The 27805-nt window shown below is 46.8% G+C and overlaps 1 protein-coding gene across 1 annotated transcript in view; it reads right to left on the minus strand.

Annotated features, from left to right (window-relative positions):
- IL17RD (interleukin 17 receptor D) overlaps positions 1 to 25752 on the minus strand; it is a 68064-nt gene extending 42312 nt beyond the window's left edge. Inside the window, exon 1 of the mRNA XM_055414120.2 lies at positions 25545 to 25752. Coding sequence (XP_055270095.2) covers positions 25545 to 25670 — 126 coding nt within the window. The 5' untranslated portion in view covers positions 25671 to 25752. The remainder of the gene's footprint in view (positions 1 to 25544) is intronic.
- Positions 25753 to 27805: the final 2053 nt, after the last annotated feature.

Raw genomic sequence — 27805 nt, forward strand, 5'->3', positions numbered from 1 at the left:
TACAACTGAGCTCCAAGTAACAGAAGCCCAGAGACAGGGAAGTGGAAAGGGGAAGGCCCACCAGGCACCAGAGAAGTGTTTTCACAGAGGAGGCAGGTCTCTGGCTGGATCTTGCAGCATGTCACACTTTCAGGGGGCGGGGATGGGTGAGGAGGGGTGGGAGAGGGTGGGCGTGGGGAGAAGACCCTTCCAAGCAGAGGCAGACAGAGGAGCATGTGGCCACATGGTGAACACTCGGGAAATGGCCCTTAGTCCTCAGGGATGAGGAGGAGCCTCCCTCACTAGCCAGAACGAACACTGGCAAGCTGGAGTGACCAACCCAGCAAACCCATCTCTTTCGAGTTAAACACCCCCAAGTAGCCTGAAAGGATAGGCGCCATAGGGCTGGGATGGACAGGTAGGCTGGGTTCTGCATGTGGCACAGGCTGGAGTTTGGCAAGACCTAAACAGAGAGGGCCTATCAGACATGAGCACAACCTGACGTGGCAGGCGGGACTGCAGGGAAAGGGTGCAGGGACCTCTGATCCGGGTCGACATAGCAGTGGGCTAGGCTGGGGGTGGAGAAGAGCAAGAAACAGACAGGAAAACAGCAGCTTCAAAAGATGAACCAAAAGGACCAGAGAGCTGAATCAAAGGGAGGAGTCAGATCCTGGGGCCTGTGGACCGAAGGTGCCACTGGCAGAAGAGAAAGGGTTAGACTGGGGTCTCATTTCAGAGTCCTCTTATTTTGAACATGGGCCTGATTTCCTGCCTGATACAGATGGAAGGCATTTAAGAAGAAGGAAGCGGAGTCCAGAGCACCATCAACTTGCAATTTTCACCTATCTTCCCTCCATGGCCAAAAATGTCACTAACTGTTGGAATTAGTGCCACAGACACTCAGGGTGGGAGTCCACATCTGCATCCTCTAATCTTTCCCACTCGCTCCCACCCACCCTGACCGTCCTATCTATACTGGGGTAAGCCAGTGCTATGCTCCCAGCAGAGCTCACTAAAGACAGAAAGACGATGACTCAGAAACAAAGGCCCTTTGTTAGCCTCTGCCAACTCTTCAACAAAATTCCTAAAGATCAGAATGATGAAAAACAATCTTTAAAAATCTGACCCTGGCACAGATGGACAGAGACGGTGTGATTCCTCTCACACAAGGTACCCAGCATAGTCAACTCCAGAGACAGAAAGTGGAGTAAGGGGTTTGCCAGGGGCTGGGGGAGTGGGGGAGGGGTTTAGAGTTTCCATTCAGGAAAATGAAACTCTAGACATGAATGGTGGTGATGGCTGTAAAACAATGTGAATGGACTTAATGTCACTTTAAAATGGTTAAAATGGCAAATTTTATGAAATTTTTGAAAAGGGGGGGGGGGACAACAACAAAGCAAGGAACTGAAGGATTCTGAGCAGGAAAGGAATTAATAAAATGGTGCTGTAGCCATGTTTGCAGGAAGAATTAGGAAGGGGGACAACTGGAGGTGGGAGAGGCGGCCACTGCAGGCGTCCAGATGTGAGGTGAGAAGGATGGAGATGACGGGGGGGACGATGAAAGGACCCGTCTGAGGCGGTTTTAAGGGGGAAAAAATGGCAGGCCTTTGTGACAAATGTGATAGAGACGTGATGATGGAATTCAAAGGCAACTTGAGGGCTCCTCTTTTGGGAAACCTGGAAGGTTAGTGATTTTAGAGCAATACAGAGAACCCCGGGGAAGGAGTCTTTTCTAAGAAAAAAAAACTTAGTGAAGATGAGGTGACGACAGGGAATCTTCGATGTAATACCATATATTTTTTTTTTTGAAATATAGGATTATAAGGCAAGAAATCATGCATGAGGTCAAGCAACAGAATCTTAATAGCAGATGGGCTAATTAAAGGGAGGTACGAAAAAGGACAAAGGGCTAAGAACAGGGCTTTGTGGGATGGGACTATCCACATTTAGGGCCTGTGAGGAGGAAAAGAAGATAGAAAAAGTGGGGTTGGTAAAGTAGAAGAGGAGCCAGGAAAGACCATTAGGTAAAGGCGAATGAAAAAAAAAAGAAAGAAAGAACGTCAAATAGGTTTCATGTAACAGAATGTCAAGATGGATATTTTCTACATGAAAACCACCTTATTGATTACAAAAATCCCTGAGCAAATAAGTATATTGATGGCTCATTTAAATTAGCTTCTCCATATAAATAAATTCCTAGGTCTTTTGTTGCTATTCAGATCCATCCCCTGGTTTTCTAACGAAGTAGGAAGCATATTATAAACACTACCTAAAGAAAATCTTTTCTTACGTTTGCAAACTTAAAAAGAAAAACAAACGACATTAGCACTGGAAAAGGCATTTAAAAGAATCTGGTTCACTGTCAGGGTTTTGTGTGCAGGATCAGAGCTTTGCAGTCTGCCAGGAGAGCCATCCAATCTCCCATGTTATTATGGAGAAGAGCAAAGGGGCCCTAAGTCATGACACTCCCCGATTTCTGCTCAGCACTTCACACTTTTGTTGTTGTTTAGTCGCTCAATCAAGTCTGACTCTTCTGCAACCCCATGGACTGTAGCCTGCCAGGCTCCCCTGTCCATGGGATTTTCCAGGCAAGAAAACAGGAGTGGGTAGCCATTCCCTTCTCCAGCGGATCTTCCTGACCTAGGGATCGAACCTGCATCTCTGGCAGTAGAAAGTGGATTCTTTACCACTGAGCCACCAAAGAAGACCAGTTTATAGTCTGAGCTACTGCTAAATTAGTTTAAAAAACAACAACAACAACAAAAAAACACAATCTTTTGGCAGTTTTGAAATGATACTATCTTGGAAATGTAGAGGTAACCAACACCCAGGTCATTTTTTAGCCAAATACCCCTAACTAACTAACCTAATAGCTAGAATTCAGAATAAACAACAATAGCCCAGAACTCAACAAGAAATAAAAAAAGTTAGAAAGATAAGCTAGAACATTATAGATACAACTCACATTTATCAACTTAAACTTCAGTTCAGGCATATTCTTTTTGTCCAAACCTCCTGGAAATGAATTTTTGCACAAAAGCACAAATACAAGTATTAATTTTCAGACCATCCTCTTTTGGACATTTTTCATCATTAATGGCCATTTGACAGGCAGATATCCATAGTACTGCCAAGTTTAAGTGGATCAGTTTTGGCTTTGTGGCTAACAAGTTTTTCCCCAAAAGTAGGGGAATAAAGCTGAAGTGTGGTCATCTCTGAAATTTGATTCATCTCTGAGAAGAGGCCTGCAGGAATATTACATCTCTTGAGTTTATTTCCAGATACCCAGAACAGTCTGGAGAGAGGCATATTTTAAGAAAAGTAACTCCTACACTGGTTAAATGCTTGTCGCTAATGAACATTTATTGGGTAGTAACAGAACTATGACCCTCATAACCACACTACACTCATGTCTTCCAGAAGGTACAGCTTCAATTCGTAAACATACTTTTTAAGGGCAAAAAAAAAAAAAAAAAGGAATGTCCAAGCTACCCAACATAGCAAATACCTCTCTATCTCAGTTTTAAGCCTCATGCTGTTTTGAAATTCTCCCCATACTTGAAGAACCCCAGGCCAACATCTTGTTGACTGATATTAAAGAAGATTAGCCTCACTTTCCTCAGCAACAATCACCTTCTAGAAGATTTGCCTAAGAGGAAAACAAACACTATCTGATAAGGGAAAGGTGGATTCCATTGCCAGCCTCTGGACTCTCAGACCTGGAGCATTCTAATCTGATTGTTTGTACATGGCATTCACCAAGGGGGCACTGCATGTTAGCAAGAGCAGACAGACCAGGGCTCTAAGCACCCCTGCCCCAACACTGTTACAGTCACAGAAAGCAGAAAACGTCATTTCAGACAGGACACATGGAGCCCTTACTCCTCGCTTTCAACCCCCACCAAAAAGGGCCAAACACAGCCTTTAGCACCTCTCAAAGACTTCAAGAAAGAGCAGAGGAGAGTGTGTCGGCCTGGCTAAGGACCCTCATGTCAGTGCAACTTCTTTCTTCCCAGATTTATTAACAGATGCAAGCCCGGTACTTATAAACAAAGGAGTCATTTCAGTTTCTGCTTGGAAAGATGGGAGCCAATACGTTCCTTCTGGGAATTCAGGGTAAGAGCTTTACAAAAACAGTGTCCAGATGTGCTTAAAAATTCAGTCTGCTTCTTCCTTTGGGGTGCAGTGGAGGGAGAAACAAAAGGGTGGGAGAGTCGTCTTATGAAAAATTGAAAAGGTTATTAGTTTGGGGTTTTTTTTTTTTTTTGGCTTGCAGGCTAACCTGTCCTCTGCTGACAAACCACACAGGAGTACCTGAAGCAAGACCATTGGAGCTTCCCTCCCTTGAAGGATGCAGGGAGGTATTTCCGGCTGACCAAAGCGGGAGCCTGGGGACCTTCTCTAATGTCCCGAGTGACAGACGGTTCCACCAGGTGGTGATGAAATGGGAGAAGAGACTCTTCTGAAAGCTTAAGATTCTCAAAATGATAATCAAGCATTTTTGTATCAAAACCACCACCCCTGGGACAAACCTTCATTTAAAAAACAAAAACAAAAACAAAAGCCTTATAACTGAAATGTTTCATCAACGTCACATCCCAGTTCCAACCTGGACATTTGCTGAGATTTGAAGCTTCCTCAACCCAATGATTTCATTCCCAGAGTTCTTTCTAACCACAGAGAGATTTAAATAGATAGTCTATTATATAAAGTGTTTCTTGGTTTTCAGAGGGCTTTGGGTCCTGAGAGTGAATGAGTATTTCAAGTACAGCATAAATAAGGGAGACAGAGAGCTAGGCATATATTATGAATAAAAAGATAATCCTAATAATAGTTTACATTATCACAAGCCAAAGTTTATGTGAGCAGCTAAGCTCCCTTTCAAAGCAGAGGGCAGCTGCTGGTACGGCGGAGGAAAATGGTATGTCAAAAATGTGACCTATCTTCAAGTTTGTTTAACTCCGCTGTCAGCCACCGCTTCCTTCCGCCACCTTACAGTGCCATGGGGGTGGTGGTGGGATCCTTTCTGAAATGTGTTGTTTGCAAAGGCACGGAACTGTCTGAGCTAGACGAACTTCATCTCCATTGCTCCTGGACAATCCTGACAGGGCCAAGTGACCCCAGTCAAGTGACCCCAGCAGAAAGGTGGCCCTGGGGTACTCTCCCACTGCCTGCCAGGAGTCAGGGGGACAGGTCCAGGATGAACAGTCTTAGTCCCCACAGGCTGCCAGCAACCCTATGCAAGTAGGCAGGGTGGCACTTCCATGAAGATGAGCCAAGTCACTAAGATCCTCCTGGCATCACACATTCCCCAAAATTCAGAAAAAAAAACAAACCAAACCCCTTTAACCCAAAGCCTTAATGTGTGTAGACTGAGTATCTGTACTCAGTAGGTAATCCAGCCCTATTCACAGGGCACCCAGGATTTGCAGAGTGCACAAAGGGTCTAACAGTGACTCAGATGGGGGCCAGGAAGTGACACTCAGGTAGAAGTGACTACCTGAGTGAAGACTGGGTGAAGGAGCACCTCTGGGGAGTGGCCAGCTTCATATTTCCAAATTAGAACAGTGGTACTTCTCAAACCACTTATTTGGAACTAAAATATGTCTATACCTACATGGGGCAGGAAGCACATCAGAACAGGAGATACGGTCCCTATGATTTACCTCCTTTTCAGTTTCCATAGGTATAAAGTCTATTTCAAGATGTTTTCACCCAGGCCAGAGCTTTCTGCAAGGGTTGAAGCTTCAACCAGCCCAGAGCGGAACAAAGAGAACAAGTTCCCAGTAAGGAGCAGATCCCAAGGAGACTGCCCTCTTCCTCCCACGCCTCCCCTCATCCTCAGTCTCACCAGCAAAGCACAGCAACTCACTCAGTGAGGAACCAGCTGGTGGCACTGGGGAGACCCTCAAGAGTGCCTGTGAACCCAAAAGACCGGCCATCCTGTCCAGTGCCTTTCTGGCAGAGTACCACAAGTTACAGGCTACAGAAGGGAACCATGAAATCATGGGGTGCTGGTAAAGGTTCAGGGAAGGTGTTCACAACCAAGCTGTATTTCTTGGGGTGAGGGTATTCAGAAGTGCAAGTGGCATGTATCATGCACATCTTGGTGCTTTCTGCAGGGGATTAAGACACTGCTCTATCACTGCTGCAGGCGGTTTAAAACCACCCAGCACCTCCCCAGGGCATCCTGTCATCATTCCTGGCTAAGCTCAGAGCTTCCGGAGGGCATGACCCCGAGAGATAAGGCTCTTCATCAAGAAAGCTTTCTCACTGCCCTCAAGCAGTAGGCCATTCGGGTCTCCACACGGGTGACCTCCTCCCCAGTCTCTCCCCACCTTTCCCTCCGTCCACCTGCGTCATAGCCCCTGTGGAGATGACCAGCTTCCTAACAGCCTAGCAAGCATTCTCGTCTCCTTGCCTGCCCATTAGCACTGTGAGCAGAGTTTCCTTCTGTTGTTCTCATGAGCTGGTAATTTCAGCCTAATGCAAAAAAGGGGAGGGGGCTTAATGAACATTAAATGCTACTTCTTCCACTCTTCCAGAAATATTTTTATCATATCCATAGGACCCTCACCAAGGACCCACTAAAGCAACACCACTTCAACCTGGGCAGGTGGCAACCAGTCAGGATGACAGCACCTGGATGGAAACCCAGTGGACAGCAATCCCTTGGTGAGGGCATGCGTGTGCATGTCACTATTTTCACATCTTCAGCTTTCCTAATGAGACAGCTAGGTATAAAATAAGGTACAAAGATGTAATGCACAGCACGGGGAAGAGAACTATTATTCTATAATAACTTTAGATGGACTAGGATCTGTAAAAATACTGAATCACTATGTTGTAGACCTGAAACTAATATAATATTGTAAATCAACTATACTTGAAAAAGAAGACAATTCAGTGCAAATGGTGGTGAGAGGGAAACGGAAAATTAACCTCTCAGCTCTGCAATGACCCACATGCAGACTTTCTGCCAAACAAACTATTTCTTATCTCTGGTCAGTTTTTATCTGCAGCTGCCCTCTCCCACCCCCGCCACCACTATGCACAGACCCAAATCCTCTCTTCCCCTGACAGTCGATGACAGAGCGGTCCAGGCCTCCGGGACTGTCAACACCCTGATGGAATTCAGGGCTCACGGGGAGTCTGAGACAGTGCCCTTGTTTATGGACTCAAGTGATTGATTGGACCCTAAAAGCTCCTGGTCCAGAAGACTAAGCAGGTTGAAAGCAATCATTAACAGTAGTGTAATGTTTAAAACAACAAGAGATGCGAGGGGGGCTCTGGCCATGCGGACAAGTATGCAGGAAATGTGAAGGATGGAGGCAGGTGGATATACTAAGCACTTTCAGGTGAACGCCAACAGACACAAATCAACAATGGCAGAGGTGTTGATGGCGTGGGCACACTTTGTAGAAATAAAGCAACCTGTATACAAAAAAAAATTTTTTAGCCACACCACACAGCTTGTGGGATCTTAGTTCCCTGACCAGGGATCAAACCCATGTATTTGGCAATGAAAGCACACAATCTTAACCACTGGACTGCTGGGGAATTCCCTGTGTATGAATTTAAAAAAAAAAAAAAATCAAAACACTGATGGAGGACAAATGTTACTTTTATTATAGAAAGAGCTGCAAAAATGGCCACAGGCTGGGTGTTTCTTTCTCAAAAGAGATCAAAATCAGACACCCAGGTGTAAGAGGCAAGAATCCAGATGGAAACAGAGGGACCAACTCAATAAGGAAATGGAATGGGAAGGATAGAAAAATTACACCCTCTGAGTTAAAAGTCCAAGTTATCTCAATAAAAACAATCCCTAAATCCTTCAGAATAATTCTCGTCTGACTGCCCCATTGTGTAAGTAAAGAAACTGAGAGTCAGAGGGGTCACCCACCTTGTCGACAGTCATAGCAGTTGGCCTGAGATGCCCTCATCTCGCAGGTCACACTGATACGAGACCATCTAACAGAGTGACTTTTAGCCCAAGATCAGGATGCACAAAAGCTCCAGTGAAACAAGATTCGTTTATATTCGATTCACAGGAAATGTGCGATCAATCCAAAATCAACCTTGGAAAATCTATGTCTGTTTGCCAGCCAAATTACTGGTACAGATACAATTCAAATAACAATGCTTAGATTCAGCTGTTTTTGTAATAAGCTGTTAAGCCCAAAAGATTCACTTAATCAACATTCTTATTTTAAAACTACATTTTCCCTAATACCGAGCAATATTTCATCCACACAAAGCACTAAAACTTACTCCGAAGGTAAATAAGAAGGTGGAAAGACTCAGACCCACTCTAGTAAACTAAGAATGAAACAAATACACAGTGCCATTCAAATAACAAAATATAAATAAAAATTATAAATGTCAACATTTTTTAGGATGTGGAAAAATGAGCACACTTATTCACTGATAGCCATCTGCCACCAATCATTATAAATGTATCCACTATGTGGCCAGGGACAGAGCTAAATGTTTTTAAAACAGTATCTTATTTAAGCCTCAAAACAATCCTGGGAGATAAACTATTATTAACTCATTTTATAGATGAAGAAAATTGCCCAAGGTCACAATAAATGGTAGCAAAAGGCAGAGCTGGGATTTGTGGACCAAATCTGTCCTCGTCTCAAAACACAAGTCTGCACTGTAAATTGGCTCAGTCATTACAAAAAAAGGCAAGCGGGTAAACGTGTAGTAAGAGCTATAAAACCTTTGCCCCAGTAACTCCACTTTGGGAAACACTATGTGCCAAGGAAACAAACCAAAATGGCAAGGGTGGGAGGGCAGGAAAGCAATCTGCATGAAGACATGCATAGCAGCTTTATAGCAGCAATAACCTGGAAACAGCCCAAGTGCTTCACCGATGGGGGGACAAGAGCAATAAAAGGGGCGAGAGCACACAGCATGGAAATATATGGCCACAAAGAGCGACAAGTCCGTGAACTACGTTCCATCAAAACATGGAAATATCTTCAGAAAACAAACACAAGCAAAAAACAAAATAAAATTAGCCATTAAAAAATGCAGTGATTACAACTCTGCATCAAGACGTGTTTATGTATTCAAGAGGGGAAGAAGAATCATTGAATGCTCATTATGCCCTCTTTTTTTTTTTTTGCATTAAACTGAAGTTACCAATTAATAAAAGCAACACAAGGGAACTCTGCTCAAAAACGTTATGATCCAGAATGTCCTTCTCTTCCTGATCCAAAGATATGACATTTTCATATAAAAATAAAGAAATAGCTCTTCTAATTTTAAAGCCCTTTCTTAAAAAAAACAAACACCCCCTTAGGCTCTCGAGTAAGCCCTCTTTCAATGTAAGATTAACAAAACCTCCTCATTTATAAAAACCTGTGGCTCAAGAATTTTTTTGTTAGTCATTTAGCCAATTTAAGAACAAATATGTTGACAAATTGGAACATTATTTCAGTCACCATTTGGTTTGCATTAATAAAAGGTCACACTCTCAGAATCTCACTCTACAATGCATTTGGAAAAGTAACGCTATTTAAGACAGCATAAATACACGCGGGTGGGAAGATAGGTTTAAGAGTGTCTGAACACATATTGAGATGGAAGCCATGCGCTGGATGCCTAAGGTGGGAGGTTTGTACCCAGGTGCCTTTTCAGAGGATCTCGTTCCCCAAAGAGGAGCAGGATATGCCCATGCAGGTTCTTCACCACACCCTGTCCAGGTTGACACGGGGACCCAGCAAACCTCCAGTAACCCTAGAGGCACCCCCTAACTCTATCCACACATCATTCCCCTCAACTCTCCAGTGGCTTCCTGTACATCCCAGCATCTCAGGGAACAGAAGCTCAATTGAGGAACATGCTAACTATTGTGTCTTTTTAAGATGAACGAGGCTGGGAAGTTGGGGTAGGAAATGGCCCACAGGTGGCCCGGACTTCTGCACATAGAAGAAGAAAAGCGGATTCCTCCAGTTGGCGAGAATGTTCCCTGCCTGGGCCCACCTCACATCACTGTTCTTTCCAAAGTTCCTTTTTCCTCTGCCCTTACCAACCCAGACGGCTGGCCTGTGTGCCTGTTCTGCCCTCTACCTGGGATGACTTACTGCTGTTCCTCAAGCATGAAGGACCACAGGGGCCCTGTGTGCACCTGGACAAAGCCAAAGCCCCCCATTATGGCAGTGTCTGCGTCCAAGGCCAGCTGTCCAACAGGCAGCCTCTAGCTATGCGCAGGTATTGAAACTTGAGTACAATTCAAAACTCAGTCCCACAACTGTGCTAGCCACATTTCAGCCACCATGGTGAACAGCTGCTGAAATGGACAGTGCAGAGAACACGTCCAGTGTTACACAAAGTTCTACTCGATAGGATCTGCCTACCTGCCTCTGCAATTCCAGGTGGCATTCTCCCACAGCTGTCACCTGACACCTCGGTGATAGCTCAGTTTCACTGGAGCAGCATTTTTTTTTTTACATGTAAATGAGATGGCTGGATGGCATCACCGACTCAATGGACTTGAGTCTGCGTGAACTCTGGGAGTTGGTAATGGACAGGGAGGCCTGGTGTGCTGTGATTCATGGGGTTGCAAAGAGTTGGACATGACTGAGCAACTGAACTGAAATATGGACGTTTTTGGTGTGCAGTTCCAGGAGTTTACACACATATAAATGTATGCATGAGTGAGTGCTAAGTTGCTTCAGTTGTGTCCTACTCTTTACAACCCTATGCCAGTGTCCTCTGTCCATGGGATTCTCCAGGCAAGAATACTGGAGTGGGTTGCCTTGCCCTCCTCCAGGGGATCTTCCTGACCTAGGGATCGAACTTCCATCTCTTTTGTCTCCTGCACTGGCAGGCAGGTTCTTTACCGCTAGTGCCGCCCAGAAAGACGTTTCATGAGTTTACATGTGTATAAATATATAATCAGGTGTATAAATGCATACATCAGTGTATCCACCACCACAGTCAGCACACAGAACAATTCCATCATCTCCCGAAAATCCCCTTGTTCTGCCCCTTTGTAGTCAAACCCTCTATCCACCCCCACCCCAACCCCCCAAAATCCCTGGCAGCTTTTTTAAAAAAACACAGATTCCCGGCCTTCCCCGGGAAATCCCACTTAAGCAGATCTGGGGTGAGTCCCGGAATCTCCCACCCCCGCCTACCCCCAAGAATGTTCCTCCGTCCGGTGCTTCTGGGGTTCAGCCAGGTTTGGGAACCTCCAGGGTAAATGCCGAATCGTGGTTTAATCTAATTCTCTGCAAAGCACTCGCTGGTATCTAGTCTTGCTCTCCTCCCACCCCCACAAGCTGTTCTGCAGCACATGGCTGATGTCCATCTCAGGCTGGGTGCTGGGAAGGCAGGGCAAGTTGGCCTGCTGGGGGCAGGGGGCAGGGTAAGAACTCTATGGCTCTGGTTTCTGGCGGAGAGAGGCCCCTTGAGTCACGTGGCCTCCCATCCTAATCCCTTCCTGGCTCTTTGTGCCTTGGAATCCTCATCTGGAAAAAAAGGAACCACATCAGAAATAATTCGTCTACCTCCGAGGCTCAGGGGAAGCAATGATTTACATAACCCGTTCAAAGGCGCTGGGCAGCAGGGACCAAAGGTACCTCTCACGCCGGAGACATCATTGCCATCCAGAGCTGCCTCTGAATGGAGCTCTCCTCACCCTGTCCGCTAGACGGTGGGGGCGGATAAAGACTCAAGTTACAAAAAAATTTCAGCCTTTGAAAAGAAAGGGGAAAAGTAATCACAAAGCTTTCTTTTTCCCCTCCTAAATTCGTGATCCTGAGAGCAGGGTACCAGATTCCATGTTTAAAGAGAAATTCGGAAGAGTCGGCATCATCTCAGAAAACCTCCTCCGCTCGTAAAGTAAACAACTACAAGGAGGGTCAACACTTGAGTCGAGCCTTTCTCCCCAGCTTTCTCCTGCCCTGCTGAGGATTCCTGGAAAACACTCTGAAAAGTTTAGGATGATCAAAGGAGAAGAATGGCCAACCCAAGAAATGCTATCATTTAAGATCACATGTTTATTTAGCCCCACCAAGCCTAAGAGAGAAGACTGTTTGAAAGGGAGAGAATGCCTGCTTAATCAACTAAAAATGCATTCATTACTATGCTATTCACCGCGGCTTTCCTGAAATCAGACACTTTTGCCCCTAGACCATAAGATTGAAGCGATTTGAAATGAAAATATTTCCTGTCCACTGCTTGCCAGTTTCTAGCCCCAGAGTGATATAACAGATGACATCCAGTACAATAAATGCTTTTATTAACCATAAATTTGAGACTGCTTTAGGGATTTGAAGTGTTGGGTTTCATGCTGAAAAAATGTAATGTTATCCACAGACCATCAGTGAGTAACAAAAACAGAGGCACAGGTTATGCTACTTTGATCAAATTATGGCCAAAAAAAAAAAAAAAAACCCACCGTCTTTTGCATTTTAAATAGTAGTTGCATTCAGGGCCTATCTTCATGGAGCACCACAACAGTTTAATCATATGTCTTAGAGACTTTAATGAAAATTCATCCTGAGTGCAGATTTATAGAACCAGCAGCTTCTATTAAACAGAAAGGAAGTTAAGAAGTGTTATAAGGCTAAGTGAGCTGCGAAATTCAAATACTAAAAGGTGACTCCAAAATCAGAGTTTCTCAACCTCGGCACTACTGACATTTTGGGCCATTATTGGGGAAGGCTGACTTGTGCATTTTGGGATGTTTAGTGGAGTCCTTGGCCCTTACCCACTAAATGCCAGTAGCAAAAGCCCTCCCAGTACAATCAAAAGTATCGCTAGAGATACCCCAATCACCCTCAATTGAAAATTGTTGCTCTAAAGCCTGTTGAGCAAATGCTGCGTGATTTCTCTTTTTCTAAAGAAAACATTAGAGTCCAAAGAGCCTCCCAGCCTCAGCTCCCCGCCCCAGGGCTGCCCTCTACACAGAGATGGTTAGTGATTTCTCAACTGACAAGCACTCTGCACTTCCTCTCCCACCAAAACCAAAGGGAGCAGAGCCATGGAAACTAGAATTCTCTCTCCTTGAACACAGCGCACCAGACTCAGCAAAGGTGGCGGCCGCCCTTTCCCCAGGTGTGCCCTGGCCCAGCCTTGGTGCCCCACGTGTATCTAGCACAGCATCCCAAGCCTTCCTTCTCTGGCCTTTTGCTGTCAGGCCAGAGGCAACTATGGATTCTGTGCCAGAAAATAAAATGAAAAGCGAGACTGAATCTCCGCAATCCATTCTCTGGACGCTGAATGTCCCACTATTGCATCTCGGCATGACATTTCACGGCCAGCAGGGGAGGAGGCCTGATCCTGAAAGCTGAACAAATGCCGGGCACACAAGCCTGCCCGCGCTCTCGCCAGCTCCCTGTACTTATGAATAAAAGATGGAGGTTCTGTCTCTGTCGTCTCCCTGGTACCCTGGGAGAATAACAACTTGTTGCTTTTTGACATTTTAACTTACTTTGAGAAATAATCAATATTAATTTTCTATGTCTTTGGCCCTGAAATCTAGGGTAGGGATAAAAAATAAAAGCATGCCATGAGGTAGAATATAGTAATTCAAGCTAAACAAATAAACTCTCTTAAGGGTCTCTAATAAAATAATTCAGGCAATATGTACTCACAGAAGGAGAAGGCTGGACACTGACTTTAAGGACATGTTTTGAGTGGAGTGGCCTTTTCTGGAAATAAAGTTCAATGTTTTCTCAGCACAAAGGAAAGAAGTGGCTGAGTTTGGTGTGAGGGAGCACTCGGCCACGCACTCACCCAGGTCAAAGCGGAAGCTATAATAGGAACTCATTCCTGGTCAGTCACTGAGGGTGACATCTACAACTCTTTGAAACAAGCCGCAGTGAATGGCAAAAGCCTTAAGCATTCTTAGGATGCGACACTCCCAATTTTGAGAGCACAGCTGATTTCAGATCATCTTCAAGGAAAAAAAGTTAAATTACAAGATAGTGCAAAAGACACCTTGCCATTTCTTTGCACTCCCAGTAAAGTAAAAGAGAAGTCTTTCTGTATAGCACTGAATTAAAAAAAAAAAAAAAGAACAAATAATACAAGACCAAATTGGGTTAAATCATTAGAAAGGTCTCTACGTGCAATAATTTCAAGTAGAAAAAAACACATTTGCTCTTTGCTAGAACTGCACCTGTGTTTGTTACCTACTGATACCTAAAATCCAACAACGTCACACTTGAACCTTTAGAGAGATCTTGCGAAATTTTAACTTGACCCAAATCATGAGGAAACAATCAGAAATTCAAATTGTGTGACTGTCTATACCACAAGTGACCCCGACTCTTCAGAACGTGTATGTTACAAAAGATCAAAAAAGAGGTGGAGGGACGCCATCAGATGCAAGGAGGCTAAAGAGACAGGGTGTGTCTACAAGCGGTGAATGGCTCTTGTCTGAATCCCGGCATGTGATTCAGAAAGAAATCATGAAGGACACTGGGGGACAACTGAGGTACGCAGGGGCAAAGCACTGGTGACTCTCAGCTAAGGGGAAACGGGTGTTCACCCCACTGTTCTTTCAACTTTTCTACAGGTTTGAAATTTTCAGAATCCAAAACATGTGGGAGAGAGTACAGTAAAGGGAAGCCTGAGGTACGAGTGACTGCTGGTCTGCGTGGGCACTGGGCGGCAACAATTTCACCTTTCAGTTTAGTTTCAGAAAATGTGTGTTCCCAAATATAAAGTCTTAATACAGAATAAATTGACATAAATTTTTTAAAAACATAGTAATGTGACTTATTATTCACTTAACTGGGTGGTGGTAGGGTATGTACACACAGCAGACATTTAAAATAATTTAGGTTCTGCCTTTATAAAAGGCACACGTCCTTTTAAAATGCCTTTATGCCTTTCCCTAAAACTTGTCTGCAATTTATCATTCTCTTCCTCCTATCAGAATTCCAGTTTTCAGAATGGCTCTTTAAAACACCCCTGCCTTCCGCCCAAGCTCTCTCCCATTATCTACCCCATCTTTTTTTAATGAGATAAAGGCAATGATTATACTAATCTCCAACTTGAAAACTATGCACTTAAAAGGGTGCGGGGCGGGGGGGGGGGGAGTAGTGTGACCCTTTAAGCAAAAGGAATAAAGCTCAGTAGACGGGAAATGTGCTCAACTGAAAAGATGTCAGGATAGCAATTCTGTGTCTTGAGATTCAAAACGCAGGGAGAACAAAGGGGCAGGCTGCGTGTCCAGAGCGGCCCTGAGAGACCTGGGTGGCACGCACCTTGGGCACGTCAGACACTAGGAACCCATCGCCCCCGCCCCCCTACAACGGTCTTCAGGCAGCACAACCAGATGTTACATTTTCCCTGCTTAATTTCGGTAAAACTCCATGACCTCTTTCTCAAATTAAAAAAGGCAATGCTATTTTTTTAAAACCACAGGAGCTATCTTCAGGGAAGCCTTCTAAGGATTTCATTAATTCATAGCCAGCCAACCAGGACTTTTCCCACAGTCTCCCACAAAAAAGCCCGGGAAGTCACTGATTGCTTGGCTGGATCTGAATACGAGCAGAGGTAAGATCAGAAATATCCAGTTCCTCCCACGGGGAGACAAGGCATGGAAATCAAAGCTGGGCAGAAACTCATTACCACAGCTGGCCGGCAAACCCACAGCCCTGGAAAGAAGGCAAAGAGCATCTTTGATTCTGGACGGACCGGTGGGTGACTTCAGAAAATGAAAGGCATTCACAACCCGAGGGGACCAAAAGAAAATGAGGCTTGATTCTCTGTTAAAACCACCAAGTTTTCACATACCACCTAAGGGCTGCTGCCAGAGAGTGAGGGTCATCTCGTTCACATTGTTTCATGAAGTCCAAAACCAGGATGCTTAGTTAGCCCTTCAGTTCAGTTCAGTCACTCAGTCGTGTCCGGCTCTTTGCGACCCCATGAATCACAGCACGCCAGGCCTCCCTGTCCATCCCTGTCCAACTCCCGGAGTTCACTCAAACTCATGTCCATAGAGTCGGTGATGCCATCCAGCCATCTCATTCTCTGTTGTCCCCATCTCTTCCCACCCCCAATCCCTCCTAGCATCAGACTCTTTTCCAGTGAGTCACCTCGTCACATGAGGTGGCCCAAGTATTGGAGTTTCAGCTTTAGCATCAGTCCTTCCAATGAACACCCAGCATTGATCTCCTTTAGAATGGACTGGTTGGATCTCCTTGCAGTCCAAGGGACTCTCAAGAGTCTTCTCCAGCACCACAGTTCAAAAGCATCAATTCTTCGGCGATCAGCTTTCTTCACAGTCCAACTCTCACTTTGTTTACATTTTTTTCCATTCACAGTGCAACGTAACATAGACAGTCCAAACATCCCCTCTTCAAGAATCCAACTCTTTCCTAAGTGCGACTGCCATCCAGGACCAGCCCCGGTCCCCGCCTCTCTTGTTCCCTGGGAACCCGTCCTGCAGCCCGGCCGTTGGCCAGTACTGGGGACACACTGCCAATAATCTGCAGTGTGGATGAAATCGGGTGCATTTTTATGCAACTCTCTGCACCTAATGCCACATGATACACCAATGTTAAGAAAACATAAAGCCAATTATACTCCGATCAAAATAAAATTTAAAAGATAAAAGAAAATCAGAACTTCAGAGGACACTGTCATTATTAATACAATTGCTCGCCTTACATGACACTTGCTCAGAGAGGCCACCCAAGGTCACCCGCTCGAATTGCCCCTGGTTTCCTGCAGAGCACTTGGTCACACAGAGGGAGAATCTACTGTGTGCCACTGCTGATCTCCTGGTACAACAGGAAGCAAAACAGATCAAGGCCCTCCCCACAGGGAACTGACTGTGCGGCAAGGGAAATGCACAAGCAGACCAGAAAATACTGTGTGTTTCATGGTTAAAAAAAAAAAAATTCTATGAAGAAAACTCAAGTGAAGAAAAATGGTGAGCCACAGAGAGTAGTGGTTGCTATTTTAAATACAGTGGTCAGGTTCTGGTAGTTTGTTACCCTATTTGTCTTCCTTACTACAATCTAAGCTCCAGAAACCAGGCCTCGCACACAGGAAGCGCCAAATACACACTGAATGAAGGAATGAAGGTCGCTGAGGGTCACCCCTATCAAGCTGTTCAGCTGCTGGAGAAACCCTCCAAGCGTCACCATTCCTGACAGGTGCATATGTGGGCAAAATTCAACACACCCCTTTTTCTAGTCCCAGCCTCCGTCTTCAGCCTTCTTGTCCCCACCGCCTCCAAGGAGCCACCCTCCTCCAGCTTTACTCACATTTTTCTTTTTGCCCAAACTGTCCCTCACCTCCAGGCTCCACTTGCCAGAGGCCTTGCTCAAAAGTCCCCTGGATGAAGTCTGTCTTCTCTAGTCATCTAATCCCTTCCTCAAAGCCTCTTCTGAACCATCCAAATTAAGTGTCTTCTTCATAAACAGATCAAGATTCCCCTTCTTGACTGCATCACTGCAGAAGGCAGAATGCGCCCTCACTAAATCTGAAGCCATGATGGGAGGGCGGGGGTGGGGTGGTCTGCTTTCACTTAAGGTAGGCTTCCTGGCAAAGATGGAAGTCACACAGGGGGAAGCTGGGGGGCCTTTGTGGAGAAGCCTCCCAGGGAAAGGCGGGTCTCCTCCAAAGCAGGAGAAACTGAGGCAGAACAAGTAGCCAGAGTTCCTGGGAATCAACCGAGACGTGAGCTACAAAGCCAGAGTCTGCAAGGTAGGTGCCAAGCAGCACCTCAGGCACAAGCTCATCACCCTGCTTGCCACACTGGCAAATGTACAGGCGGAATGTTCTGGGATGCGGAGCAGGAACCCTGGTTCATACTACTCCGGGGGGAGTGCGCCAGGCAGAGCGAGGAAGGGGACCTCCCTGCATCTCGCTGTCTCCGAGCCCCCAGGCCTCGCAGCCCTGCCAGGGTAGGAAGCCAGTGCAGCCAGAAGCCTGGTCCCACTCCTCTTTGTACTTCCCCAGAAAACGTAACCACACTACTACGCCATGGCCTGACACAGAGGAGCTGCTCTTGCCACCTCACTCCAAATGTCTTTGTGAACTGCAGACAGGGAGCAGTTACAGCAAATCCTATAACCGTGTGAGTGCCTGGGCTCCAGCCAGGGCAAACGTGCCCCCTCCAGAGGATGGAGGTGATGTGCTGTCACTCAGCTGGGATCATGCTCAGGCTGACCGCTGGCTCCTGCGTTTCGTCTGGATTGCATTGTATTTTCCTCAGATAAAAGGGAAAGAAACGCTTTTCAGAAGAGAAACCAGAAATCACCTGGACAGAATAAAATCATAGAGAACCATATGGCCCGTCTCAGGGAAACGTACCTCTTCTTTCCAAGGAAACCCTCCCTCTATCCCCATCAACCTCCCACTAGCAAGTCCAGCTCAGAACAGAAGTCTGGGGCCATAGCCAGCATTTTTTTTAAAGGGTTACTATTCAATGGGGGAAAAAAATCTACAAAACTCACAAAACAGAACACTTGGAAAAACTCCTAGTTTTTAAGGGAGTAAAGGACTTTCAAATTTGAAAAAAAGCTATATTTGAAGCCTGATCCCTTATGATTTAAAAGGATTCATTTGAAGTATTCATTTAATATGTAAAAGGTAAATTTCCACCTGAACATTTTCATTAACGCTATCAATTTCCAAATTCTCTTTTCAAAGTCATGGCTACAATTTTATAGGCATTTCTGTTAAGTTCAAGCAAGCTTCCCTACAATGTAGTAATTTTAATGAAAAGCCTCATGATTAATGTCTATTAAGATCAGGTTTAGAGTGAAGAAACAGAAGAATTACAATGTATTAAACTTTCCACAATACCTGCCATCTACTGCCCTTTCAACTTTTAATGCATGGGCTTTATGCAAATAAGACATGAGGTTTACTATAAAACAAATGCTTCTTAAAGTGCATAGTAGAGGTAGTTTTCATTTACCCCATTAAATCAGACAATTTATAGGCCAACTTCCGTTTTAGAAGAGAATTACATGTGTGTTCACATCACATCTTTATTTTGTCATCCACCCGGTTGATTTGTTGAGGACAGCTGGTACTTATTAAGTCCCTACTTTAAATGTTGTAGCCTTAATTAGCTACATCCACCTTTCCCCAACATTTCCAAACAAGGAACCAAAGAAAAGGAAAGCTGTTTTTATCATGGATGCTTTGAACAATGGAGTTGCAAATGTTAAAATAATAGTCTTCATTACAGTAGTCATTCCCTTTTTAGGCCCCTTCAAAAGAAACAGGGTACGGATGGAGTTTAAATTTCAGTCTTTGTTTACTGTAGGTAATTTTTCAATTGTTCAATTTTTAGTTTCATGCCTGGTGTTATTAATTAAACCTTCTCAAGATACTGCTTGGGAAAGCAGGAGATACAGTCTCCCCAGATATATTCTTGGTATTAGTTAAGCTGTAAACGTCTTACTTGGGTTTCTGAGCACATGAGAACAGACAGACAGGATCTACAAGCAGAGAATAAGCCAAGTATGGTTTTCTGTGAACACACATCATGCCCTTCCCAGACACTGAAGCATTCCCAACTCACACAATGAGAAATTCAGTGGATCAAATCACTTTAACCTGCCTTATGTAGATGAGACACACACTCATTTGTTTACAACTTAGGAGGATTTCCTTCTTGAAAGAAAAAACAATGCATTCATGACTTTAAGTGTGAATGATATCAACAGGCTAAATTTGAGCAAGATAAGGAGCATCTCAAGGAATCCTTCTTAGATTTGGTCTCTTGCCCCAGCTTTAATCTGCAGTAAGACTATCTGTTTCAATAGGACGTGATCACTCCTGGGCTTGTGTCTTTTCAATCAGCCGGTGGCCCTGCCGGGTTTAGAGTGGCAGAGAGGAAGTGGCCTGTGGTTAAACAGAGGAAATACCAAGGCATTTTAATAGAGCAAATAGTCTCTTTACTTCCCACAGGGAAGAGCTTCAAAGGCCCCAGGCCCTGGAGGAGACAATGTGTTGTGGGGCCATCAGTCACCTAATCATGTGTCAGGCCCATTCAGAACATTCCGGCAGCGAAGACAAACACTGCCCAGGAGGACGTTGCCTCCCACTGCCCAGGCAAGTCAGGCTGCCTGGAGATGGGGCCTGCCGCACCAGCACAGACAGGTCCCCGGGGCTTGCTGAGGTCAGGAAAACTTCCAGATTTGGGGGGGATGTGAAACAGAAATGGTCTAGGCTGCCAGTCTGAGGTGGCTGGACAAAGGTCTGCTCCAAAGACAGACCTGTCCCCTAGCCTAGCCTGTTAAGTTCTAGGGGTACCTGAACCCCTGCTTCATCCCATTTTTTTTTTACAGATCGAGGGTGAGGGGCCCCGAGCTTGCAGAAGCCTAAGAACCCATCCATCAGGGGCAGACACAAGAGGCAGCAAGGAACGAAAGGAACAACTAACTGTTGATGGGATGGCCTCAGCAGCAGCAGACATCTGCTGGGCATGGTATGTGAAAGTTTAGGGACTGATGAGGGAAAGAGAGTTTGAAAGCTCAAAAAAAAAAAAAAAAATACAAATGAAGCATGAGAAATACTCAACTTAAAATAAAGACTTAAAAAAGCATTAGCAGTTCTTTCCTTTGTAAGGAAGCTGACTGAAAGGTTTGAACGGCTGAGAATATGATTTGGACCCTACTTGACTCTTTCCTGAGACTGTTTTCCAGACAGGCCCAGCTGTTCTGGGGAGGAATCCAGTGGAGGCGTTGGTCCCCTTCACCCCCGGCCTCCTGTTCAGTCCCCAGCACCAGAGGCACTCCCGGAACCACTGGCTCCCCATATCCCGCCTCAGCCAGCCTCACCACCCCTGCCATTTTCCAGGGCTTGGACAAAGTCTCCACTTTCCATTCTAAAGGTCCAGTGAAGTAATTTAAAGTCAAGCTCTGGTTTTAAATGTTTACAGTGTGGCTTCTCACCTCCTTCTTGCCATCACAGAAGTCCTGTCTCCTCGAGCAGTGATTCTCACCACTGAGAGCACCAGAGGAACTTGCTAAAATATCAGTTCCTGGACCCTATCTCATGCCCATTCTGGTCTCACTGGCCTTGAATCTGCATTTTAATGAGCTCCCAAGGCAATCCTGATACTGGAAGGGCTCTGGACTTCACTTTGAGAAATGTCTAGAAGGAAATGGTGCCTCAGCCAGTACTTAGATGCTGGGCTCATTCACCCAGCTGTACCCCCCCACCTCCAGTTAATAACTAGCACAATGCCCCAGGCACTGCAGGGGCTCTGGGTGCATTGGACGGATGGGGGAGGGATGGGAAGCCAGGGCTGCTCAAGAAAGATGGACCCCAGCCAGAGGATTCCCAATTAACAGAGCAAAGCAGGCTGGAAGAAAGCATCATGCTTCTTTCTTATAAAAATGTTTCTCTGAAAATGTGTCAACCAGGGCTGAGTCATTTTTAACTTAGAGACGCAATGTGTAACATAGACAACACAGCCACAGGACAGGCAGATCAGATGCAGGCTTGAGAGCCACGAGCTGCAAGTGAATGAAAACACATCCAATTCAGAATTAAATAAACATGCCTGGGCTCGCGGCCAAGGAGAGTTCTTGGATTGGACTTTTATCAAGAACCTAAATTTTAATCAGCTGCAACTTCTTCTTTTCCAAGTACCACCCTATTTCTTCCTACCTTTTGAGATGAAATATTTGCCTTAAATGGGAAACTTGCACTTCATTGTAAAGACGATGCCAGCATTCTGGCTTCCTGAATTCCTGAAGAAGCAGACTTTTGGGAGGGGAGGCAGTGGAAATTGAGTTTCGGTATAATAGACCAGGGAAGGGGTACCCCATTTAGCTAAGAAGGCAAGAAATGTTCCTTCCTCCTCCACTGCAGGGAAAGCCACTGAATAAAAACCTGTGGGAATAGATTTCTAATTCCTTGTTCAATGCATAGGCTTCTTAAAACAATGAGCAAGGCAAGGACAGGGTGGGGCGGGGGGAACCTCTGTGCAAGTGACTGATATAGTTACACTTCACAAACACAACCACTCCACTTCCAAGAAGCAAGTAGTTAAGACTCTCAAGGAGGATGCTGGCCCCTCTGGAAGTTTTACAACTTGTTACTTCTTTGAGAAAACTGTATTACTCAAAGGGCAACTTTACCTGGCAAGTGTCCTAAGAGACTTTATTTTTAAAGCAGTCGAGGAAGTGTGCCCACAACTCATTTCTAAAACACTGAGATGGTATCAGCCCCTTAATTGCCCCACTAATAACGGGAGGTTGTGAAATCTGACCACTTAAACCAGGCTGGTTCCTCTGAGAGCAACCCCAAAGGGAGGGTCACAGCTGCTGAGGGTTAGCGGGCTCCAGTCACCTTGTGAGTCCTGGGAAAACACACATTCTTGCAGGGGCAAGAGTTCCTGGAACACCCACTCCCTCGAGAGCCAGGGGGTCAATTGCTCAGTTCCTCTCCAGCACCCCGATCCTGCACCTCCTTCAGGATTCACTTCTCTGCCCTGCTGGACCTCTACCCTCCAGGTTCTGTGTGACCTAGACCCACAGGAAGCCTTCACTTGTTTGCATCACTCAGCATCAACCCCTACCTGTTAGATGTGAGCACAGCCCCAAATAGACGGTAAGCAACCTCAGAACTGAGACCAAGGTCTGTGGGTTGAACACCCACTGTCAGGTAGGGCACACAGACATGAATCAGACACCCAAGTAGCTGCATATCAGCACTTACTGGCCAGCCCTCTGATAAAGCAACTTCTGGAAAAATTTACCTAGGGAGGTAGGAGGAGAGGGGGCCTCCTGCAGGAAGTGATGCTGGAGCTGAGAGGGGAGGCTGAGGTGTAAAGAGAAGGAACATAGGCGGAAACAGCATGTACAAAAGCCTGCTGCGGGGAAGACACTGCAGCCCACTGCTCTGATCTTCATCCCTCCCCCGCCCCCTTCTTAAAATCTATCACTTAATACAGGATTTAGCAGGAAGACTGGGGGGTCTAATTGGGTTCAGCCAAGATTTACAGTGCACCAGGCCCTGAGCCCACCAACAAGAGGTTAAGTGCCTGGCTAAGGAAACTAGTCTGAAGACACATACTGTGACAATGCAGTCTGGTGAGAGCCAAAGGCAAGGACCTGCAGGAGAAGGCACAGCAAGGGCATTCAGAGAGGGCCTCCCTGAGCAAGCATCACCTGAGCCGAGTCTTGGGCCCACGGGGCTCTCAGGGGAGAAAAAGGCACCCCAGGAGCAGGGAAGAAGCGTGCCCTCGGCAGCATCATAGGCACAGGAGTTAAGAAGCGGGGTGGGAGGGGCAGGTGGAGGCTGGGAAAGTGAATATGTGAGGCAGGTGGGTGAGCTGGGCTCCGTGCATCAAAGAGCAAGTCCAGGAAAGAAGGAGCCAGGTATTAGGTTGGGGAAAGCCCGGAATCCAGGAGGTGACCCTGAGACTTTCATGCTCATTTACAAAGCAGGTGAAGATGACCACAAGGGAAGGATTGTGGGACCAAGGTTAAGAGCTGTTGGGAAGGCTACCTCCAGCATGAATGTGAAGCCACTGGAGCAAGGGCCACCGTTAAAACTATGTGGGTGCAGGTTAAGGGGAGAGCAGACTCTCACCGAGAGCACAAAGCCACCAGCTTGGCTCCTTTCAGTTCAGTTCAGTTCAGTCGCTCAGTCGTGTCCGAGTCTCCGCGACCCCATGAATCACAGCACGACAGGCCTCCCTGTCCATCACCAACTCCCGGAGTTCACCCAAACTCATGTCCATAGAGTCGGTGATGCCATCCAGCCATCTCATTCTCGGTCGTCCCCTTCTCCTCCCGCCCCCAACCTTTCCCAGCATCAGAGTCTTTTCCAGTGAGTCAATTCGTCGCATGAGGTGGCCAAAGTATTGCAGTTTCAGCTTTAGCATCAGTCCTTCCAATGAACAACCAGGATTGATCTCCTTTAGGGACCTGCTATACCCACAGCATTAAAACTTCACACAGTTGGTGCGTGGACACATGAAGCCACCTGGGCAACAGCAGAAAAACAGCAAATTACACTGATCCACCTATGCCATCTTATGAAAACAGAATAAAATGCCTGTGATGCTGTTTACTCAAACAATAACATACCAGTTTAGAGCTAAAAACTTGAAGACTGGTAAGTCAATGTGGGGATAGTCTTAAGGAAAACTTCTTAAACCTAAAAACAGGAAAACCTGGTATCTACTGGAAAAAATAAATAGTGGTATTTTACTAAAATGCGGCAAAGTAGGAAAATATGATGTTTTACTCAAATAACGAGGTTTTGTTCGTTACGGGGTTCGTGAGAAGGTGGGTTATAGCTGTCTACACTGCAGTTATTGGGTTTGAAGACATTTCAGCTTACCCAGCTGGTACCTCGTCTTCCTTGCTGTGTTTCTCGGAAGGCAGGGCAAGTGAGGTGAAGGCACCAGACTGTGCTCCTAAAGGGGTATCAGTTCCAGGCTGTGACTGCTTGAGGCCCATTCACAGTACCCCAAAAGAGGTGGATGAACACTGCTCTAAGAGATCTACCCCCTACCCTTCCCTCAGAGAAGCAGTGCTAGGGACACTAGGAAATCTCCATTTACTCCCATTTTCCAAGTGAAGAAATCGAGGCTCAAAGCTGCCCAGGAAAAGAGGCAAGGTCATGTTCGTGGCTGCCTGAGTGCAAAGCCGGTGTCCTCTCCACAAAGCTGAAGGCGGTGAGTGCCCACACGCCAGGTTGACCCTGTATCCAAATGGATACAGTCTCCAAGTCCTCGCGCTCCCCAAGCCCAGGAGCACTGCTGGGGAGCTGGGATGGCAAGCTGCCGGAGCACAATTCCCTCCGCATGTCCCATCGCTCAGATGGCGTCCAAGAGGCGATGGTTAGGGGCAGACGGCTCCAAACACAGGACGAACGACGGTGCCCCTCTGCTCTCAGACACCTGAGGAAGGAGACAAAACTCCCTTCCTTTGGTCACTAAAAATATCCGCAACTCAAGCGGGGTCGGGGTGTGCGTGGGTGCGAGAGGGTCATCTGAGAGACCATCCGCTAGGCAAAGGGCTTAATGCAAAAGCAAACAGGAGTCTTGAGCTGGGGTAAAAGTGGGGTAAGATGGCCTGGCCCAGAAGAAACAAAGCAGTCCCGAGAACGGGGCGCACCCCTGCCCAGCATTCAGAGTCCCCTGCCTGGCAGTCCCGGACCTTTGCAGAGCTGAGGACCGGAGGTTCGGGGGAAGACCCCTCCCCCGACTCCCGCTCCAAAGTGCCCCCCATTCGGACATCGCGGAATATCCCATCCCGGGGTCGCGCTGCCCTGAGGTCCCGGGCCTGGAACAAAGGGTGGGGCGCCCTCCTCCCGCCCGCCGTCGGGTGCCCCTCTCGCCCTCCCGCCTGGAGCCGGACCCCAACCCGTGGCCGCGCCTCATTAGCAACACAAAGCCGGGGATCGGGCGGCCTCTTTCAACCCAGCCGGGGGCAGCCGGACGCGCGCCCCGGGAGGGAGGCAGGAGGGCGGGAGCAGACGGGATCCCAGCCCTGTCGCGCACGCCACGGACGCAGAGCAGGCAAATCGGCGTGGGCTCCACTGCCCGCGAGCACCTGTGCCCCCAGCGCTTTGGGGGACAGCGAGAAACTCTGTACTCTCCTTACCCTCCAGCCACAGGTGTCGGCGCCCCGCGCTCTGCTGGAGCCGCCTGCGGCGACGGCCAGCTGCGAGCCATTGAGGCAGGCGTTGACCGTGAAGAAGACCGAGCAGAGCTGCAGCCACGGGGCCATGGCCGTGCGCTCGCCCAGCCGGGCCCTACTCTGCTCCCGGGCCGCCTGCCGCTGGCCAGCCCGGAGTGGGCGGTGGCGCCGGCAGCCGCGGCGGAGCGGTCAGCACCACTGGGCATGCGCTGCGGATCCTAGCACCGCCCCTTCCCCCCGGGGCCCGCCCCTAGGCTCGAACTTCAGGGTTTGGCCCCGCCCCCCAAGTCTGGCTTGGTAACTGCAGCGAAGAAATGAAAAGATGCTTGCACCTTGGAAGAAAAGTCATGACAAACCTAGATAGCGTATTAAAAAGCAGAAACATTACTTTGCCGACAAAGTATAGTCAAAGTTATGGTTTTTCCAGTAGTCATGTACGGATGTGAGAGTTGGATCCTAAAGAAGGCTGAGCGCGGAAGAACTGATGCTTTTGAATTGTGGTGTTGAAGACTCTTGAGAGTCCCTCGGACAGCAAGGAGATCAAACTAGTCAATCCTAAAGGAAATCAACCCTGAATATTCATTGGAAAGACTGATGCTGAAGCTGAAGCTCCGGTACTTTGGCCACCTGATTTGAACAGTCGACTGCCTCACTGGAAAAGACCCTGATGCTAGGATAGATTGAGGTTAGGAGGAAAAGGGGGCGACAGAGGATGAGATGGTTGGATGGCATCAGTGAGTCAATGGACATGAGTTTGAGCAAACTCCGAGAGATAGTAAAGGGCAGGGAACCCTGGCGCGCTGCTGTGCACGGATCGCAGAGAATTGGACATGACTTAGCAACTGAACAACTCTCCTTTTCTGCCCCACCAGGATCTCTAAGCCATGCCCCTACATCCAATCTCCAATTGACTTTTGAGGAGCCAAAAGCAGCAGTTTTTTCCCCTCACCCGAAAGATCTTTTTTTTAATCGAAAGATTTTTTTTCCCATGTGATACTTGCTCCCTGCAAAACTCAGGAAACCCCCCAAAATATGATAATAATGTTTAAATAATAATTTACAACCACCTCTTGAATCCTCCCAAACACACCTAAAAGTGTATTACTATTATCCCGTTTTCAGCATGGAAAAGCTAGGGTAATGAATGTGGTGGTTAGAGAAATCCTGGCTGAGACCTCAGACAAATGACTTGTTCTCTCCCCATTATTGTTCCTTCCCCCAAAAAACTGGAATTTCAGAGTAAGTGTCTTATGCTGGGGAGGATTCTATTGGTTAACACAAACAAGTATTCAACAAATGCTACAATCTACTATTAACTGACTCGGATAAAGTCACACAGCTGGTACCTGCCAGACATGAGATTCAAATCCAGATTAGCAAAAACAATACTATTAACCACTACACTTGTCAGACTTTAACTCTTGTGAAGTGGAGTACCTCTGCTTGGAAAAGGAAGCTGAGGCTGGGAGAAGTGGAGTAACCAAGATCACCTGACTTTGCCACACACTGCCTCGCCCTTGGTCTTGTCTCTGTGCCCTTGAATCCCATCTCTTCACATCTCTCCATTGCCCTGTCCCTTGTATATGCCACCACCCCCTCCTTCTCCACCACAGCTTCCAAAGGGCTTTTCTTGCTTCCACTTTTGTCCCGAATACAATGCATTTCTTCACCTTGGATCCAGAGTGAGCCCTAGAAAGATGTCAGACCACTGCCTTCTCCTGATTAAAAGTCTTCTGCAGTGGTTTGTATTCAATGGCATTTGGAATAAAATCTGTCCTGAGGTCTTCCTCTCCCATGTCATCTCTTCCTGCTCTGCCTTCACTACTTGGCTCCAGCAGTAAGGATCTCCCTGCTCAACCCCATCGTGGTTTTCCTGTCTCCGTCAACCTTAAAGACTCTCACCTCTGCCAGTCCAACAAGGCAGTCTCCTCTGCATGACTCTCTGCTTCTTCCAGGAACCAGAATCTCCCCAGTCGCCTATACGCCTGGCCTTCATGTGGTGACAGACAGCTCAGCTGCTGCTAACACTGGGTGTCTGTATTTTCCATTGTGGCTCCACCACACCCTGACCATACCTTGAACTTAAAACTCTGCAGAGGCCCCCCCAGCTTTGTAAGCTACACTCATGGAGAAAAGTGGGCTAGCAGACCTCCTAGCAACTGACTTGGGAACCAGGGAGCTGAGCCAGCATCACCTGAACTGGAGGCTGGAAGTGGGAGACAGCG

The sequence above is a fragment of the Moschus berezovskii genome, chromosome 24 (genome assembly GCF_049115385.1).
Source record: "Moschus berezovskii isolate FMDL1 chromosome 24, NW_MosBer_1.0, whole genome shotgun sequence".
NCBI lineage: Eukaryota > Metazoa > Chordata > Mammalia > Artiodactyla > Moschidae > Moschus > Moschus berezovskii.